Source organism: Poecile atricapillus, chromosome 3 (assembly GCF_030490865.1).
Source record: "Poecile atricapillus isolate bPoeAtr1 chromosome 3, bPoeAtr1.hap1, whole genome shotgun sequence".
NCBI lineage: Eukaryota > Metazoa > Chordata > Aves > Passeriformes > Paridae > Poecile > Poecile atricapillus.
The window spans coordinates 72,520,009-72,539,717 of record NC_081251.1 but is presented as its reverse complement, the minus strand read 5'-3'; the positions used below and the strand labels follow the sequence as shown (position 1 = coordinate 72,539,717).

Genomic DNA, 19,709 nt, shown 5'->3' with positions numbered 1-19,709 from the left:
TTATAAATACATCTTGTATCATTATGTTCTACCTAAGGTTCATATTCCTTACAAGTAAAACTAAGTCTTTACTGACTCTTACATATTTAACTGAACAAAAAGGAAGATTTTCAGTAGTTTCTCTTTAATGCAAGCCCAGTTGTCCTTATTTGTCCTGCTCTTTTTCAAAAGCCTATGGCTGCTGCTTTTTTGCTTGGTTTTATTTAAGTGGCTGCTATTGTAGATGTTAAGTCATGGGTGGAATTCCCTCCCCCAGTGCAAATAGCAGATGATGCTAAGTTCCAGAGGAAGTAGAAGATATGATGCCATTTAGTATTCTCTTTTTCCCTCTTGTGCTGTGGGACAGAGGAGGTAGGTCTGTGAGTGTGTGTGTGCACAGGAGATGTATGCAGGAGGGGAATGTTCCTTTGGGTATGTGTGAGTATCTCCTTGATGGCAGCACTTGACACTTGCTTTCATTTTTCTGGTGTCAGATGAAGGTGAGCTTGTTCAATAAAACTTCTTTTTCTTGGTTCTCAGTTTCCCTGGGACAGTACCAGTTGGCAGCTGCTTTAGCAGAGAAATACTGCGATTTTGATATCCTGGTGCAAATGTGTGAGCAGACAGACAACCAGGCCAGATTACAACGCTACATGACTCAGTTTGCAGACCAGGCAAGTCTCTTCTGTTTCTTTTAGATAGTGTTTTATAGTAAGTTTGTTTGTGAAATGTTGCAAAGTTTATTATTTCTTTCTGGGGTTTCTTTTCCCTTTTTTTTTTTTTTAATGCATATGTAATTATGTATACATGGGGGGGCAGCATGGAAAATTCAAGTTGTTATTCGCTCTGAAGTATTCAATGGAACATTTTACATTAGGAAGGCAAAGCTAGCCAGCAGAAATAAAGGTGCTACATGTATAGACAGTGCCTTTTCATGGGACCTTTTTGTGCTCCAGAATGTTTTCTCACTCTTAACATTTTTCAGCATTTTCTGACTTCTTCACTCAGGTGCTGTTGTCATTACATTCTTATTTCATTAAACTAACATAATATAAAATGGAGGATAATTTCCAAAAGAGATGAAATTGTTAAATGTATAAATAGAAAAGTAATTAATGTATAAATAGAAAAGTAGTTAGGAAGAGTAGGAAGGTGGGGCTGTTGATTTGGGGTTTTTTTGCATTGCCCTGCTACATATATGTTTGACAGTTTTCCCACTGTCTGTTAAAATCTAGTGTAATAACTAGGTGTGCTGGAATATTAGAAAGCTTAAGGAAAAGGTGGTAAAGATTACTTGAAATGTGTGGGACTAGAAAAAAAGGGTCTTAATTTGAGAATTGGTGAGATGAATTTGTTTAGCTTTCCACAACTATTGGGGATAGAGAAATCCTGCAGTCTACATGTTTCCTAGTAAAGAGAATACATAAATGTTGTTTTAATAACAAAAAAACAGAAGTATCAATAATAGACAGAAATTATAGCAAGCTTTTTAAATAGTGCCTCTTAAATGCTCAGCCTGGCTGTCAAAGGGGATAAATTATCTTTTTTTTTTCCCATCTTCACATGCTTTATTTTAAAGGGGAAATGTAAAACTTCCCGAAAAGAATTTACTGTGGCAAATGTAGAGCTGAGTGTATAAGTCTAATGGATAGACTGATGGCCTCTTAAGACTTCATTTTTTAAATTGTTAATGCAATTAAAATTTAATGTTACTCTAATATTGTCCTGAAAAGACCAAATTAAATCTCAAACAGAGGTCCTGATTAGTTACTTCACATTCAAGTTTTTGAGGATAAAATAGGGTGGTTTTTCTCTTAAAAAGACAGGTTTTTTTTAAACAATGTCTGAGAGGAGGAAAGTTGCAGGTTAACTTGTAGGTAGGAGGGAATGTTTCAAAAACAGTGACAGCTGAAGTAAACTTGCTTATGAAAGGAAATAATAAGCATGGAGTTTTGAGTGTGGGGGCAAAGGAACAGGTCTGAAAATGAGATGAAAAAAATTCTAATTGATGTGATTCCTGTTCTTGTGTTATAAAGTGAAGAATTTACTTTTGTCACTTCCATCACTTTAACTGAAGGATTCACTGGTTATCAGCATCTGTTGTAGACAGCTCATGAATGTTTTAAACACTTTCTATCAGGATTCTTATTGGGATTTTTATCAACACTATTTTGTGTCGTGTGTGTGGGTGTCTGGCTTTCTCAAGCAGAGAAAGTTGGTTTCCTTCCAACTGTATTTTATAAATTTATAAATTAAATTTTATAGATTTATTTATTTATTTTATTATTTTAGAAAGCACTTAGAAGGCAAACCAGATACTCAAATGTAACTTTTAAAATTTGTTCATATTTCTGTTATGTTCAGAACTTTTCAGATTTCCTGTTTCGCTGGTATTTGGAAAAAGGAAAGCGTGGAAAGCTGTTATCTCAGCCTATTGCTCAGCATGGACAGCTGGCCAGTTTCTTGCAAGCACATGAACATCTGAGCTGGTTACATGACATCAATAGCCAGGATTTGCAAAAGGTAGGGTTTCTTAAATGCAGCCAAATGGGAACACATGTTGAGCAGGTCAGGTACATGTTCAAGTAGGTAATTTACTGAGTTATGACTCTTCCTTGTCAAAAGACAGCTTATCCAGGTAAGTTAGGGGAAGGATGGCAGATAATTAATTTGGTACTTTTGGAGTATCAAAAGCCTCCCTTCAGGCACCATCTGATATCTCAGGTAAGCCACTGCACCACGTAATGGAAATCAGGGCTGTTTTTCATCCCTGGCTGGTGGCTGGTACTTTTTATTGAGGAAGTTTGGTTTGCCTACATGATCACTATTTTGTTGTAATTTATATTGAATTGGAATATATATGGAGTTGGATTTATAGTGAATATCATAAATATATAATATTTATATATAATAGCATTTTAATATTATCCCACCAGGGAAAAACTGAAACTTCTCTTTCAAGACTAACACCTTAAAGCTGCGGAGTTTGGTGGTATCATGAAAGTAAAAAAGCTGTTGATAACATTTATTGCTTACATTCATAGTTTAAAGTGTTTTTAGTAGCAAATGTGCATGTGGATAGATTAATGGGGCATTGTTTTTAAACATGATTATTTGTTGCCTTCTGGGCTTTCCAGTTACATCCCCTCTTCTTGCTGGTCAGTCTTTCCATCCTTCTGCTAGACTTAAAAACACGTTTCATTTAACAGTTAAAAGTATTTCAAATCAGAAATGGCTTCTTTCAATTCACATACTTGTTTGCTAAGAATGAAAACCATGGAAACATTTCTCTTACTGCAGATTCTAGGTTTATAATGCCATACTGTTAAACAAACAAAAAAGTCCCAACCCCAACCAAAACAAACAAAAACCACTCTGAGAATATTGTAATATTCCATTTGTGGTAATTGAGGTTTTCTGTGTTGTGGCAAAGCACTTTGAAGAGGGGGGTAGGGATTCTAAAATACACAGTTAATTCAGTGTAGATAGTTTATTTCTGAGTAATTGCTCAGAAATTGTTCCTTTGTCTGATAAACCAGTTCTTGCCTCTGTATTTGGTTACTGCAGCAATTATACACAATTCTCTTTTTTCAAATTCCCGAATTAACAGGTAAATCAACCTGCATACAGAAGTGTTCTGTCAAAACATATTTGCCTGGCTTTTATTGCAAAGTATTGAATTAGATCCTAAAGATACAATAGGTGAAGTTGCAATTTATCCTTTGAGAATGAGGTAGGTTTTTTTGATTAGCAATGAAAAGATTTTTAAAATATATTGTTGAAGGACAGAGCCTCTTCTTGAGGAATGTAATGCAGAGTTTCACTGTGCAAATTGTACAACTGTTAAGAATAAGGGTTATAATATTACAAATAATAAATAGCTGTGAGACTTCTGTTCAGATAAAATTCTTGTCCGTTAACCTTCTGATCCTAATTTACATAACTGATTTCTAAATCTTTACTAATTTTAGGCTCACAGAACATTGCAGACTTTAGCAAATATGGAGACACGGTATTTTGCGAAGAAGAAAACACTTCTTGGCTTGAGCAAATTAGCTGCACTAGCATCAGACTTCTCAGAAGACATACTACAAGAGAAAATAGAAGGTGAGAAATAAAAACAGGGCATAGTGAAGAAAAGACTTACTGAACTAAAGAATTGGAATCTCATTGATTTTGGAGATTGTTGTTACATTGAGGGTGCTGACTTAGTGTGGTAAGAATAAATGGGCTGATGATTTTGCTCATTTTAGGAAGCACAAAGACAGCAAGAAGTGCTAACCTTAGTATTCACTTTCACGTGTGAGTTAGGACTATGAGCATGGCAAATTTGTACCTTTCCACTTTTTCTAGTAACATGTAAAATATTGGCAAAAATAACAAGCTGCACCTGTACTTTGAGGAGTGGCTGAAAGTTGTCAACCATTCACACTGAATGTATTTTAATGAATCTGCATTTTATGTGTCAGATGCAAGGTAAAAATTAATTAATTTCTTAGGGCCCATTTGTAGAATTGCTTTCACCGTTGAATTCTTCTCTAGTCATGAGGCTCTTAGGCTGTACAAGGAAATCTTGTAACTGTGTTGTAGTGCAGTAATGCAGCTGCAAATAAATACAGTTGTGATCAAGAAGTGCTTTCTCAGGATTTTGCTCTCTGAATCTAGGAAGGTTGTTACCATGACAGTGTTTCCTTGTACTCTATCTGAAATTATGTGAACAGGAAAAGTACAAATATCTAGCCTGCTTCATTACCAAATGCAATGGTTCCACTGCTCTGCCATTCCTGTCCCTTTGGAAAATACTGTTTGTGCAGCACATGTGCTGTGAGTTTGAGAAAAAACAACTTTGCACTACTGGTTAAAGGATTCTGGCCACCAGGGGGAAGCTTTGGAATATGACTCAGGGTTGCTGCTCAAGCTTACTTCTGTTTATCTGTGTATTTATCCATCTATGTAATGAATCGTTCTTAAGTCCTATTGAAAAAGCCTGCTAATAATTAGGTTAACTAAGTAGGCTTGAAAAATTATTTTTAGCTCATTATAATAGTGTATTATCTGCCTTTTAAGTTGTATAGCATTGCATGAAATCTTGAAGTTTAAATTCGGTTTTTTATCACTGTGAAAATGCCTTTGCTGATGTGAGGAATCTCACCTTTAAATAGGAAAATTTAAAAATGACAAATGAGATAATCAAAGCTTTATTACAATGGCTAGAGGACTGCCGAAATTGTTCTGGACTTTGTTCTGCCACACATTTCTGTGTGGCACATGATGTAGTTTTTAAAACTTAAAATCCTTGTGTATCACTTTCCTATTGATAAAGAAAGACTAATTATTTCTGCCACATTTTGCTTATTTCTTTAAACAGATAAAATGCTCCACAGAATTATCTTCCCTATTCTAATATGCAATGGAAGTTGGTGGGAAGGGCAGGGTTCATATATTGTGGTTGATATTATTCCATTTTGAATGTCTCAGACTAGCAAATTTCTCATCCTAAAGCAGCTCATACTGGCAAGTATAAAACAGTCAAAAATTGAACAGTTCACAAGATGGAGCATGTCCATGGCACAGCTCCTTAAAGTTGCAACCAACTCATTTTCCTGCACAGTGCAACAGCTTCCATCTAATCCTCTCTATTAATTTTGAAGTTTTGGGGCAAAATTAGAGTTATGTGTTTTCATTGCACCGGGAACATGAGTGGAGAGTAAGAACTAGTTCCCTGGGATGGCAGTACTGAAGTGGAAGTATTTCTGTGCTTTGGGAACGTGGATGAGAGCCCAAATAGAATGCTTCACAACAAGCACTTGTAGGCTTGAATAATATTGTGACTTGACAGTTATCATTGTGCCACAGAATTTATTTTTACATTTTAATAACATGAAACATTCATTTCCTTAAATGACTACAAGAAATATCAGAGCAGGAGCGCTTTTTGTTACATCAGGAGACACTTCCCGAACAGCTCCTGGCAGAGAAACAGTTGAACCTCAACGATATGCCAGTGCTGTCTGCATCTCAGCTCATTGATGTAAGTGTCTCATGTTTTCTTCCTTACACAGGTAAACTTACAGTATGTTTTCTGCCCCTTTGTGATAAAATAAAGGAGAAGGTCACAGCTGCCTTTATCCTTTGTATGACTTGCTAAGCACCTAAAGATCTGATGATGAGTTTAACTTCACTTAGTTTCTACCAGCAAACATCAGAATGATGGGTTTAGTCCTAGTTTTTTCTGTTGGAGTGCTGCTATGAGAAAAAGCAGATCAGATCAGTGCCAGAAGTTGATTTATTGGTCTAAACCAGTTTTTGGATGTGAGATAGTTTTTACCTTCCTTTACACTCTTGGTAGGGCAGAACTTGGAAGGCAGAATGAATAAACAATTCTACCTTAATGCAGAAGGATGCTGCAAGATAGAAGAAGGAAGTACTAGAAGCAGGAAGAGGCTTTTGGTCACCTGTATACAAAGAGGCACCAGAAGTCTTTCTACTTTTGTTTTCTTTTGCAAAAATCCAACCTGTAATGAAACAAAAATTTGAGCTGTTCCAGTATTGGGATAAGTAATAGTGCTGACTCCCTTTTCCCCACTCCTTTCTGGTATCAGCCAGGAACCAGTAGCCTTACTGATTGTGCATTGTTTGCCCCATTTTTTTACCATCCAGTGATGCACACAAAAAATACTCCATGAATAACAGCAATACATTGTAAAAAAAGTCTGGGTGTCAATTTTTCTCTAATTTTCTGTAATCCTGTGGAAAATCAAAAGCTAACATGTTAACAAACATGCTTGTTTACATTCTCATCATTTTCTTAGAACTGTGTTAATAGCAGATTGTGAAGTCCTTACCTGTGTCTCTATAAGTAAGGCTGTCTGTAGGATTAGGGAAGGGTAGGAAGTGTCAGTCACGACTTGGCAAGTGCTGGCACCACAACAGTTTTCTTTCTGAATTCTCATTGTCAAACTAGTGTTAATACTTGCTACTTGTAATGCAAAAATGAAATTCAGAAAGTGTAAATTAAAATAGTGTTAATGATAATTCTTCTTTGAAGTACTAATTTATAATTGGGGGATATTAAATATCCCCAACAAACTTGTTGTTTTTAAGGAGTGAAAGGCAGCACACGTGCTAAAGTACTGCTTTGAGCTTAATTACCGAAATAATTCAGAGAGCTTATTTGTGGAGCTGAGCTCTGGCTACAGTAGTCCAGGAATGTTACAGCCTTAAATGGCACTTAAATTTGAAACCCAGCAGCCTTGTATCCAGTATCATTTGTCCACAGACCATTGTCACGTAGGTGGAATGCTGCTCTAAAACCTTAAGTATATTCCTTACTATAAAAATACTAGCATTTGAATCAAGACATATTTTCATGAGAAGGTCGTGTAAATAGAAAGTACGTGGTGGTCTTCCCATAGTGGGTTGTCCCTGATACCAGTTACATTAGTTTGTAAGCTAAAAATAATTCTCCATGTTAATCTCTGATTTCATAGATGTTCATATGTGATGAGAACAGAAGAGCCAATGAATATGACTTCAAGAAAGCACTTGATCTGCTGGAATATATTGATGAGGTAGAAAAACTTTTTAAAGGATTTCTAATCTAGAGAATTTTTTATTATTATTTAAGCTAGAGTAGTGCATGTGTAATTAATTGACACATTAGCTTAGTGTGTGGTAATTAAAGCAACCTCTGATGTATTTTGTCAGTTTGCTTTTAAGTCACTGGAGACGTAATACTAAACATGGTTTAGATAATTTAAGAAAAATTACACACTTCACTTCCCATTTATAGTCTATAGTTTCTTTTTAGAGCCCTGCTTCCCTACAGGCTGTCTCCAAACAGGACAAAGATCAATTTGTTTTAGTAGTTTAGTTCTTGTATCTTTCCTTTTGACAGTTTCAGTGATTGTCACTGTGGGATAGTCACCACTTTCTAATATGTAGATAGCTTTGAACCACACCCTAAACCCATCCAATTTCAAAAATTTTTTTTCCCACAGATATTAAAGTTTCTAACTTGTATAGAACCATTCAGCACAAATTGGAGGTGGTGGTTTCTGTGCAATGAAGAAACCACCCTTTTCAAATCAAATGTATATCTTTGAAAACATTTACTGATACATTCATAAAGCATATATCCTAATGTGGCTACTAATGCACGTTAGTTAGCTTGGCCATACTGAAAAAAGAGCTTTGACTCCAGTCATCATTTAGCACATGTTAAAATTAAATTTGCCTAGAATACAATGGTTTACAAGTTGGTATTTTAAAATGTGCCCTTTTACAAACTGTGTTAGTTGGTCAGCAGCAGCCAAGTGGTGATGTAGAAAGTCTGAATCCATGATTTCAAATGGAAACAAGGAGTGTTTGGTGTTGCAACTGTCCAATCAGATCATCTGTTAAAGTTGGTGATTGAAGAATCTAATTCATTGGTGCAATCTGTGTGACGGAGTGATTTTTTTTTTTTTGTAAAAAACCCTAAAATTTTAATTTGCCTATCTTTTCTCCTTATATGAATTGAAGGAAGAAGAAGTGGATGTAAATGATCTTAAACTTAAAATTCTCTGTAAGGCTCTCCAAAGAGATGGGTAAGTATAAATATAAGTTACTGAGACACAGATTTTCCAGAACTATATTTTAGTGTACTATTCTCTAATTCATCAAAACCACATTAATTTCACAGGATAAGGTTAGTAAAGTATAATGTGTCTGATCAGAACATGTATTCTTATTTGTAAAGTGAACCCCATCAAAAAAAATCTGCAGTACTTTGTTGGTTTATCTCACTGGCAACCTACTATGCGGTCCTGGCACCTGACACAGAAGTAAGCCCATGCAGCTTTTGTTCTTAACACCCTTTCCTGAGGTGAAAGAAATGACCAATGCTAAACTTTTTTTTTTTTTTTTCTCCTTTGAAGCATCTCAAACAGAAGCTTTTTAATAAGATAACATAACCAGAGGTCACTCCTGCCAGCTTTTATTTCACTTGGGTTTTGCCATTGAACCACACTGGCAATTTCATCACCTTTCTGAGTTAAAACTGCATTCTTGGCTGTAAGAGATCAAAGCCTAAATAGTGCTTAGAAGAGCCACTCTTATGGATGTTCAAAACCAAATAGAGGCAGAATCCAGTTGGTCACAAGAATCTTCTCATGAGTGATGCTGGTCTCTCCCAGGTTAAATAATGCAAATGGCATTTCCTCCCTTTCCTTTCTTTCAGAAGTCTTCAGGCTTTTCTAACTCCCACCTATGTTCCAAGAGGGACCTAAGGAAAAAAAGATGAGGAGAGAGTACATTCCAAATGCAGTGTGCCATTTGTGATTAGAATGGAAATAAGCAGCATTTGGATTCACACGCATAGGATAGATTCCAAAAGGCAGTGGTGTCTAGGAAATAATTCCTAATTGCATGACTAAGTTATGTCCACATATAACACAAATAATAAGCAGAAAGACATTCACACTATTCCAAATGTTTTCCCTTCCTGTTATTTTAAAGACAGAAGAATTCAGATCTCCTACATGGCACCTGTCCAGTTACTGGTTTATGATCTATCTACCCTAGACAAGCACGGGATTTTGAATTTGGTATTTTAACGGTTCAGACACGTACAATGCTGATAAGATTTTGGCCACTGACCGCTAGCCAGGGGCAATTTGAGATGCACACTTCACACTGAATAGTGGGTAGAAATCTTGATGTCCCAGCTGAGTTTCCAGTCCAGCAAGGCTCAGAAAGGCTTACAGAGAGGTGGTGTTAACTTTCATCTGTGTGCAAAAGTAAACATTCGAGATGTGACAGAACTTACTTTTAAGGATGACCTGTGGTTTCTAACTTTAGGGCTACAGATGGTGGTAAGGTTCTTAGGTAGGATGGAGAGTCTTGCTGAGTGTGCTTCTGATGCTCTGCTAGTGTCCTCACTATCCTTCTCTGTGCCAAAGAGAAAATCCCCCTTCCCTCCCTCCTTTCCTCACATTTTTCTCAGTGGAATCAAAGATGTAATCCTAGACATTTAGGAGCTGAAGAGACATCCAGGGTAAAACCAGTGATGTACAGAGGAATTGTCAATAATAGCTTCTGGATCCAGGTCCAGATCTGTTACAAGTATGTCCCACGGGCCCGTGGTAGTTTAGGGAGTGATATGAGAACCAGTTTTGTCTGACAGCTTAGCACATGGAACAGGAAATTTTAACAACTGAAAGGTTAGAACCACAGCAAAACAAGTTAGATTGGTGTTGACTTTAAACTGGTGAATATAAAGCTCTGCAAGGATGAAAAAGTGTCATTTAAAGCAATCATCCTCTTAACAAAATCTGTTTGGGATTTTTTTTTGGTATCACAGATGAAACTGATATTCATAAGTATTCAAATTTAATCACAAAGTAGATAAACTTTTTGTTTTGTGACTGTGTGTGCTGTTACAGGCCTGCAACTTAGATTTTGCAAATTTTTTCCCCATTTCTTTTCTCAGTATTTGATTTTTGTTTTGATTTTTTTCCACCTTAGAGAATTTCTTCTCTTGCTTTATTCTACCAAAAAACTAAATCTACGCTTTCATCACCTCAGTTGTAAAATATAATTGCTGAGAATAGGTAGTTCTTATCTCAGTGGATAATACTTTTATTATATCAAAGAAATAATGTTGTTTGGTTGGGATTGTTAACCATTCAGAAGATGGGAAACATTTCTGTTCTCTTCCTAACTAGAGTACATTATAGTAGTGCAGTTTCATTCCAGTTTTACCTTTGGAATAAAGACTAATGAACACAAGGTAGAAAAAACCTCTTGCTTTGAGCTATAACCAAGCACATGATGCTTCCATAAGGACATGTATTAATCACCTTTAATAATTTATCTAATCTTCCTGTGTTTTTTTTTTTCCTTGATAGTTTTCCTGTTATTTTGTCTGTGTAATTCTTTCCCAAAATTATTCTTTGACTTGCAGATGGTCCTGTTCAGATGGTAGAGATGATCCAATTGAAGCATCTAAAGATAGTATATTTGTGAAAATACTACAAAAGCTATTGAAAGAAGGTAAAGTGTACTTAAATATAATTAAATGTCTTGAAACTGTTGTTTCAAAAGCTGCTTAAGATGAACACCAATATATAAAAATTAGCATTATTAAATTCTCAGAGTAATAAAAAAATAATTCCATTAGGCAGTTAAAATAATCTGGAGCTAATTCTATCTCTGTAAACTGTTCAGGGGAATAAGAGATTAGCAGATTTCTTGGTTATAATCTTAGTATCCTTAAGTTATTTGCTCAGTGGGGCACTCAACAGATTTTTAGCAGTTGCTTACTGTACACTAAAGTAGGTCTTCTGGAGGTAAATATGTCTCTTCTGTAAGATACAGGGTAATAACTAATTGACTGTTGCTCAGTAGAACTTAATCTGTTCTAGCCAATTTTTTTTTTTGCTTTTGTTTTCCCTCTCCAGAAGCCGAAACAACAAAATACACCTCCCATTCTCCACTTACAGCTAGTGGGTAGTTATGGCCATGGAATTTACAGCTGGAGGAGGGAGGGAGAGAAGGGAAGCAACTGAGGGTCAAAGCCTGGTTTAAATATTACTGCATAGGAACTTTTTGCAGATCGCATAAGGCTTCATGTGAAAAAGACAAAACTTCAGTTTTTCTGAACAGTTCCATTTTTGTGTGTTCGATCCTATCAATTTCCTTGCATTTGTAAGACTTGCACACCCTACACTGGAACTGTTGCAACTGATAAATAGTTATTGTAGAACTGAGCTTTCTTTTCTCTTTCTTTTATTTAATTTCTATTTTGGTGACATGTTATATAAAGACTTGAATTTTGGTTTAATCATTAAATTACTGAACTCTGGATAAAAAAAATATTAACTCTGTTTTACAGGCTATTTAAGTTTTATTGTATTTCTTGATGTGTATAATAGAATCAGTGCTTCCCAATTCCAAAAGAGTAATTTAGCTGTGAGGCAGGCATAGGTGTTTACTTAAAAATTATATTAGCTGCTAATGCAAAGTACCTTAATCAGTGTTGTAATAAATGGTTTTGTTTTGTAGGAGTTCAGTTAAGTGAGTATTTACCAGAGGTGAAGGACTTGCTTCAAGCAAATGAACTCGGCAACTTGAAGTACAACGCTTACTTCGAATTTGTGTTAAAAGCAAACTATGAACACTACGTTCAGGGACAAGCATGATTCTCACTGGGGTTTTAAAATACTTTTTTTAAAGAACTGTTGAATTCATGTTTACTTTTTTATATTCCATTTGGTTTTCTGCTAAAACTTTGTGATAAAGTATGAGTAATATACTTGGTCTTAAATGTATAGACATTGATGCTTTAGTCAGGGGACTCAAAGTTGTGTTTTCAGGCAAAGTAAAAATAAAGTTTTCATTTTCTGTGCTTTTCATAAACTTGTTTTGTTCTGTATTTTGTTTAGAACATTTCCTGTCTGAGACTCAAAGCTACACAGACATACAGGGTGAAATAAATGCAGGGACCCTCTCCTGCAGAGGGTGGGAGACTTGTGTTGTCACCACTGGGGCTGTGCTTTCAGTTGAGAGAAAATAGTGAGCACACTAATGCGGGGTGACTGCGTTCATTACTTAAGAAACAGGTTATTCTATCAGGTAACTTCACTCTTTCTTTGTACAACACTTCCTGCTGTAGAAGCTAGGTTATTTCAGTTTTTGTATTAAAGGTTACTAGCACAAAAACAGTAACTGGCTTGTCACTGATCCCTCAGCTTGTCTGTGACAGAAAGGAATAAAGCACAGCTCTCATTCAAAGCCTTCTGGTCCAGTAAATACTCCATTCTTTCAGTTCATATCTGTTGAATTAAACTTTTTCCAAACATTTTAGTATGGTATCCATTTAACTTCCCTTTAAGCTATTTCTAGCATACATGTAAAATGGGATTAGCAGCTCACCGTGCAGTCATTCGCAGCAACTGCTTGTGCCTAGGCTCAGAAGAAACCTCGAAAGCAGTTAGGAAAGTGTGGGAGTACAGCATGATCTTCCTTCCATGCCTTGGTCTCTACCGGTAGGCGCTACTTCTTTCCTTTTTAACCCCACTGCCTCAGTTAGTTATCTCTGACGTGGGAATAATAATAATAAAAATAATCAGTTTCTCAATTGTCCTGATTAACAGCAGAATTTAGTCTTCCAATAAAAGTTACTGCAATCTGATGTGTTGCACCTTTCTTTTGCAGGTAGCTCAAGAGCCAGAAACTGCAGAGCAACTTTGCACGCCCTTATGTTTTACTTGTCTGGCTCCATGCCTGCTGCAACAACTTGATCTAACAGCTGAGAAGGTCAGAAGTTAAATTGGTTGAAGAGAATCCAGTTTCTAGTTTTAAAAGCACAGCTCCCCTTCCGTGGCTTCCCCTCCTCCCTGTACTAATACAGTAAGCTGGGCTGAGAGTCTGAACATGTTTGGAAGAATAGATTTATGTAGAGGTTCAAACTAATATGGGAAAGAAATGCACTAGCAGTCATCTTCTAAGATTGTTCTAAGCAGCTAACTTTGCTCTTCTGCAGTCTTGCATGGCTGAGAAGTGTGAGCATAACTCCCAGCTCTGGCTTCAAAGGAGTTGCTCGTTTAAAGCCTTGGAGGAGTTCCACTTGTTCGCCTGAATGGCACTTTGGGGGTGGTTCCACATCGATAAACTTACCAGAGTTTTGGGAGAAAGGGACTAATAGAATAAATGATTGCTTGCCCCTGCCAAAGTATGTTCTGCCCTAACTTTTCCTAGACTCTTAAATTTTGATTGAAGAGGAATCTCTTTAACTGACTGTCCACCATAAATCACTTTGGGGATATCTCACATCTTCCTAGACTGTTGGCCAGATCTGTGTTCTGTCAGGAGTAGTGGGGCAAGCCCTGGAAAGCTTGCTCCAGGTGCGGGCGGTTCTGATCACCCTTATCCATTGTTTCAAAATACCTGGCTTCTCTGTTGGTGATGTTTTTAATGGTTGGTGTAAAAGCATTCTCCAGGTTTTTGGGGAAGGAGGAACTGTGTAGGGTTTTCAACTGCTTCACTGCTGGGTTGGGAGGCAGTTGGCATTTATACAATGGCTTTCCGTCTGACTATTGCCAAAACAGAAGGCTACTTGCAATGAGTTTACTTAAACAAAGCCTCATTAAAATAACTTCCATGTCGAAACAGATGTTTAATGTCCTTGTACTAGTAATGTTGAACTGGTTCTCTATTCTGTTGGAAAGTTTGAAGAGTCTGGGATTCAGGGCTATTCCTCCTCTCTGTCCTCTGCTTCATTATGTAATAAGCTGTGCTGGTGCAGAACTCTGTCTCAGATTACTGCTCCAGGAGGATGCCTTCATTTACCACTGCATATGGAAGGTGGCAAATGCCACCTCTCTAGGTTGTTTCTAAGTGTAACAAAAACAAACTTGTGACAAGAAGATGAGGGTTAAAACTGCCTAAGGGGGATGTATAGCTCCTCTTGAATAAGGATATACGTTGTTTCCTTAATAGTTATTTTTCTCAGTAATGGGAGCACACAGAAGTATGAGAGGTACATAGAGGTACATATTCGCATCCTTTGCTGTCGCTAGAGCAGCAGGAAAGTTTACAAGTTGTCATTTGTGATCGATTTCAAGAGCTATGCATGGTGGATAGTGAGTTCTTTGTGCCCTGTATTGAAAACTAACTCCAGCTGCCTTCTGACGAGACAAAAACCACATTCATTTAGTGACTCCAGATAAGCATCAGATCTACCTGCAGAAAATGATATTTTACTCAGAAGTGGGAGGATTTAACATTGCCATTTGGGCACTTCGCTGTAAACTAGATTGGGGTAGAGAAAAAATAAAAGGGAACAGGGGGGATAGAGAGGGTTTTTGCTTTCATCATGTTTCATTAAGGATGTTTATCTTTCAGCGACGTTAGGGTTTCTGTTACTTGATTTCTGATTCAACACAACCGACCGTATTTTGGAAACCACAGCGAAACACTGTAGTTCTGTAAATAGATTTGGTGGCTGTGATGCCTTTAAGTGCTTTCAGGCTTCCGATTTTTGTGCTGCCAATTGTTGATGACAACTGAAGGATAATACAAGTTGAGGAACAGAGCGAGAGAAGAGCACATTATAATTCAGTAACTTGACAAGAATTCAAAATCTATAGCAGAAGGAATTAAATGGCTGCCAGAGGTAAAGAGGATTGCTGCCAACCTGGAGGATGCAGAAGTTAAACAGAGGAAAGTTGTTTCTCTGTTGAGCTGACTGCTCTGCCATGCAGTGGAGGAAATCACCTGCAGAAGTACCATCGCTCGCAGGAGACTCCTCACAGCACAGTGCTTCTAGCCTACTATTCTTTCTTGCCCGACTCCCTACACTTTCAAAGGATTTACACTTGACCAATTGTGCCTTCAGAGAAGATCTTGAAGGTTGATTTGCACCAACATAGTGTCAGGGCTGCAAATCCGCTTGCATTACTGCCTCTTCTTTCAGTTGGAAACCAAGTATCTGTAAAATCTTCCAAGTGTCCCACATGGAATCTCTGCTTAAATACCCATAGCTGAAGGAGATGAACTGTTCCTTTTCACTTGCATAGTACCTTCAGCTCGTCAGAGATGACTTGTCTGTGAGAGTGTGCTCCTTTTGGAAAGGGTGAGCCACGGGGATAGCTGAAGGGTTCCTGTGCTGCCAGCGGCCAGCAATGGGCACTCGTAATGGCACCAGCATTCGCGACTACGTCAGGCTTCTGGGATCAGACCAGGATTAATCCTTTACCGGGCTTCTCTTCAGGCATTTGTCTGACAGATGTTATCCCGTGCATTTATTTTCCATTTTTAAATCACAGCAAGGAAACGACGCACGGTTTAACCTGATGTGTAAATTTGTGGGTTTTGCACGGGCTGTCGCCGCGTGCCCTGCAAACCAGGGATCTACCTTGTCACTTCTCTCCCAGTTCCCTTTCAACCCCTGGGCTCGCCTATAGCTATGGGAAAGACCCGGGAGAGAAGCGCTTCCCTTCGCAGCCCCAAGCCTTGGCACGTGGTGGCCGCGGAGCCGATGGCCGCTCGCCTCCTGCCCCGCTGAGCCCCGCGGGGCTCCCGGCCGCCCCCACCTGCTTTGCCCTTAACGGGGCCGGTGGTGCCGGGGGATTATTTCGGCCCCGGCCGCGGGCGGTGGCGGGGGGGGCTCGGCAGACGCGCCTTATACGGCCGGGCCCGGCTCACCTGGGCCGGGGCCAGGAGCGCCTTCTTTGGGCACCGCCGGGCCGGGGCCGCGCCGGGCCCGACGCCCAAATATGGGGACGGCCGGGGCCGCATTCCTGGGGGCCGGTCGCTGCCGCCGCCCGCCGTGATAAAAGGCTCGGCGGCGGCCGCGGCGGCCACGAGTGACCCGGCGAGGAGCGGGAGCCTCTCTCTCTGCCCGACGCGCGGAGCCCGCAGCCAGCCCAGGTAAGCCCCGGCCCCGCCGCCAGCGCCCGCGGCTGCCGGCCGGCCGTGAGGCTCAGCCCCGGCGCCCTGTGCCCCCGCAGACACAGCCGAGACCATGTGTGACGAGGACGAGACCACCGCGCTCGTGTGCGACAACGGCTCCGGCCTGGTGAAGGCTGGCTTCGCCGGGGACGATGCCCCCAGGGCCGTGTTCCCCTCCATCGTTGGCCGCCCCCGCCATCAGGTACGGCGCGCTCCCCCTCCGAACCTCCCCGCACGCCCTGCCGCAGCCGTGGCTGCGGATCCCTGCTGCCTCCCGGCCCGCCGCATCCTCCCGTCTTGCTGGGGAGCCCCGTGGTGCTGCCCGTGGAGAGGTTGCTGAGCCCCCGCTCTCCCCCCCCGCAGGGCGTCATGGTGGGTATGGGTCAGAAGGACTCCTACGTAGGGGATGAAGCCCAGAGCAAGAGAGGTATCCTGACCCTGAAGTACCCCATTGAACATGGCATCATCACAAACTGGGACGACATGGAAAAGATCTGGCACCACACCTTCTACAATGAGCTGCGCGTCGCCCCAGAGGAGCACCCCACTCTGCTCACTGAGGCCCCCCTTAACCCCAAAGCCAACCGTGAAAAGATGACCCAAATCATGTTTGAGACCTTCAACGTCCCTGCCATGTATGTGGCCATCCAGGCTGTGCTGTCCCTGTATGCCTCTGGCCGTACCACTGGTGAGTGCAAACTCCTGCTGGCCCCTCTTCCCCAAGCAAGGACACCCAGGACTGCTCCCCTACATCTGATGAGCGCTCTGCCCCCCAGGGCAGGACCCTCTGTGGGCCACATCTCTCAGATGGCTGCTTCTTGTCTCCCCAGGTATCGTGCTGGACTCTGGTGACGGTGTGACACACAACGTCCCCATCTATGAAGGGTATGCCCTGCCCCATGCCATCATGCGCTTGGATCTGGCCGGCCGGGACCTCACGGACTACCTGATGAAGATCCTGACTGAGCGTGGCTACTCCTTTGTCACCACAGGTAAGCAACATTCCCTCCTCCAAAAAGTTCCCTCTGGCTTCCAACCCTCGCGCTCCTAGAGATGCTCTTACCCCGTTGCAAGTCCCAAAAACAGTCCCTGGTGGGAGCTGATGTGTGGTTGGGGGTCTGGAGTCCCAGCAGACCTATGGAGGCAGTGCAAGTGCTCCCTGCTCCTCCTCCTCTGCAAACACTGATGCCTTTGCTTCCCTCTGACAGCTGAACGTGAGATTGTCCGTGACATCAAGGAGAAGCTGTGCTATGTGGCGCTGGACTTTGAGAACGAGATGGCCACCGCTGCCTCTTCCTCCTCCCTTGAAAAGAGCTATGAGCTGCCTGATGGGCAGGTCATCACCATCGGCAATGAGCGTTTCCGCTGCCCAGAAACCCTCTTCCAGCCTTCCTTCATTGGTGCGTGCCTCCCTCCCTGTCCCTTCCCTCGGTGGCTCTCTCCTCTCCCCAGAGTCACCACACGGAGCTCTCGTTTTGCCCTTAACTTGTGCCTGCCTGTTTCCCCCCGCTGCCCCCAGGTATGGAGTCCGCAGGTATCCATGAGACCACCTACAACAGCATCATGAAGTGCGACATTGACATCAGGAAGGACCTGTACGCCAACAACGTCATGTCCGGGGGTACCACCATGTACCCAGGTATTGCTGACCGCATGCAAAAGGAGATCACAGCCCTGGCCCCCAGCACGATGAAGATCAAGGTAAGGCTGGAGCACGAAGGTGCTGGGAGCAGCCTTCTCCTGCCGCCCTGCCTGCGGCTGTGCTGGGGCTGCCGCCCGCAGCAGAGTCGTGTTTGCTCACCTCAGCTCTCTTGGTGTTTTCCAGATCATTGCCCCACCTGAGCGTAAGTACTCCGTCTGGATCGGCGGCTCCATCCTGGCCTCCCTGTCCACCTTCCAGCAGATGTGGATCACAAAGCAGGAATACGATGAAGCTGGCCCATCCATTGTCCACCGTAAATGCTTCTAAACATGTTTACATGATCACTTTGCCAACCATGCTCAGGATGACAACCTTGAAGGTTGCAGGCGGCCAAGGGCCTGCAACAGCCATGTAACTTTCTATTTTGTAAGGATTTCTGGTTACTGTTGCTGCAAAGCTCCACGTGACACAGTGTATGTAAAGTGTACATAAATTAATTTATTTTATCTCGTTTTGTTTGTTTTTAAAACCAATGCCCTGTGGAAGGAAACAAAAAACTTCAAGAAGCATTAAATCATCAGTCATTCTGTCACCCCCTGATGCCGTTGTCTGTCGTCATTTGCTCGGGTTCTTCCGTCGCTTGTGGACGTAGCGTGAGGGCGGTGGGGCTGGACTCCCCAGACAGGAGCAGGACTGGGGAGGGGACAGGGCCCCAGCCGGCTCTGTGACCCCCTTGGGGTGCAGGCTGCTGGGTGGCACTGAGGGCAAGGCGGGGTGGCTGCATCACGCTGCTGCAAGGGGTGTGCCCTGACACTCTGCAGAGCACCAGTCCCGGGCGGGAAGGGGTTACCTGGAGCCTTTGCTTGCAAAATAATTCTTTTGCTCAGCCTGCCAAAAAAGTAGCCCTGGCATGCTCCCGAGGAAGGCAAGGCTGGAGCTGAGGGCAGGTGGCGGGTGCAGGTTAAATAAAGAGCTTTCCACTCCACTTATGGGAAACCCACCTGCCATCGTGCTGTCCCTGGGGGCCTGAGGGCAGCCAGGGCCACTTCCTCACCCTGCCTGACACGCTTGCCCTTGCCAGTGGTCACACACGAGGAGCTGCTTGAGAAGGGACCACCCCCTCCTCGGCCCCTCGAACCAGCCCTTCCCGGGATCACATCCCGTACTCAGGAACTCCCTAGGAGCAAAGGAAAATCCCAGGGGCTTCCCCTTGCTGGGAGTGTTTGCCTGCCCTGGCTGCCGATGAGGAGGCAGAGCAGAACGGGAGGAGGGAAAGATGCTCCTGGCCTGTCTCGTTTCTCTCTTAGTGGGGTGAGGGGGATCCAGGACCCCCCTCTATTTCCAGCATTCATAGAGAGACACACACACACACACTCCAGGTGTTCTCTCTGGGAGCTTCACTCTCTCTGGGAGCCATCCTAAAGTCCCACCAGGCTTGGCACATCTTCCTGGCTCAGGGCATATGTGCAAGAGCCATCAGCCTTTCAAGGAGGAGGACTTCTGGAGCACAGGACCCTGCAGGAATTTTTATTTGCTCACAATTGTGATTTTCTGGGAAGAGATTTGATGGCTAAATTGGGAATGTAAATTAATATTGCAAAAGGTGATATCAAGGCTAGTTCTGTTGTACCTTTGTGTCAAATGTCTGGCAAGA

General features: G+C 41.7%; 2 protein-coding genes and 1 long non-coding RNA gene across 4 annotated transcripts in view; 2 read left to right on the top strand and 1 right to left on the bottom strand.

Moving 5' to 3' along the window:
- Nucleotides 1-12,426, top strand: part of NUP133 (nucleoporin 133) — a 30,329-nt gene extending 17,903 nt beyond the window's left edge. Inside the window, exons 19-26 of the mRNA XM_058836142.1 lie at nt 520-653; nt 2,344-2,502; nt 3,951-4,086; nt 5,892-6,010; nt 7,470-7,550; nt 8,503-8,567; nt 10,925-11,013; nt 12,025-12,426. Of these exons, the coding sequence (XP_058692125.1) occupies nt 520-653; nt 2,344-2,502; nt 3,951-4,086; nt 5,892-6,010; nt 7,470-7,550; nt 8,503-8,567; nt 10,925-11,013; nt 12,025-12,161 (920 nt within the window). The 3' untranslated portion in view covers nt 12,162-12,426. The remainder of the gene's footprint in view (nt 1-519; nt 654-2,343; nt 2,503-3,950; nt 4,087-5,891; nt 6,011-7,469; nt 7,551-8,502; nt 8,568-10,924; nt 11,014-12,024) is intronic.
- LOC131577910 (uncharacterized) lies at nt 8,941-13,253 on the bottom strand. 2 transcript variants are annotated; one of them, XR_009277332.1, is made up of 3 exons: nt 13,164-13,253; nt 12,895-13,057; nt 8,941-9,244 (listed from the first exon to the last, which is right to left on the bottom strand). It is a non-coding gene; the product is annotated as an uncharacterized LOC131577910 (long non-coding RNA). The 2 variants fall into 2 exon arrangements; XR_009277331.1 differs by having other exon boundaries at nt 12,895-13,170.
- Nucleotides 13,254-16,233: 2,980 nt separating this feature from the next.
- ACTA1 (actin alpha 1, skeletal muscle) lies at nt 16,234-18,655 on the top strand. Its single transcript, XM_058835615.1, has 7 exons — nt 16,234-16,392; nt 16,473-16,615; nt 16,777-17,101; nt 17,244-17,405; nt 17,622-17,813; nt 17,933-18,114; nt 18,239-18,655. The coding sequence occupies exons 2-7, from the start codon at nt 16,487-16,489 to the stop codon at nt 18,380-18,382; spliced, it is 1,134 nt and encodes a 377-aa protein (XP_058691598.1). The 5' UTR covers nt 16,234-16,392; nt 16,473-16,486; the 3' UTR covers nt 18,383-18,655.
- Nucleotides 18,656-19,709: the final 1,054 nt, after the last annotated feature.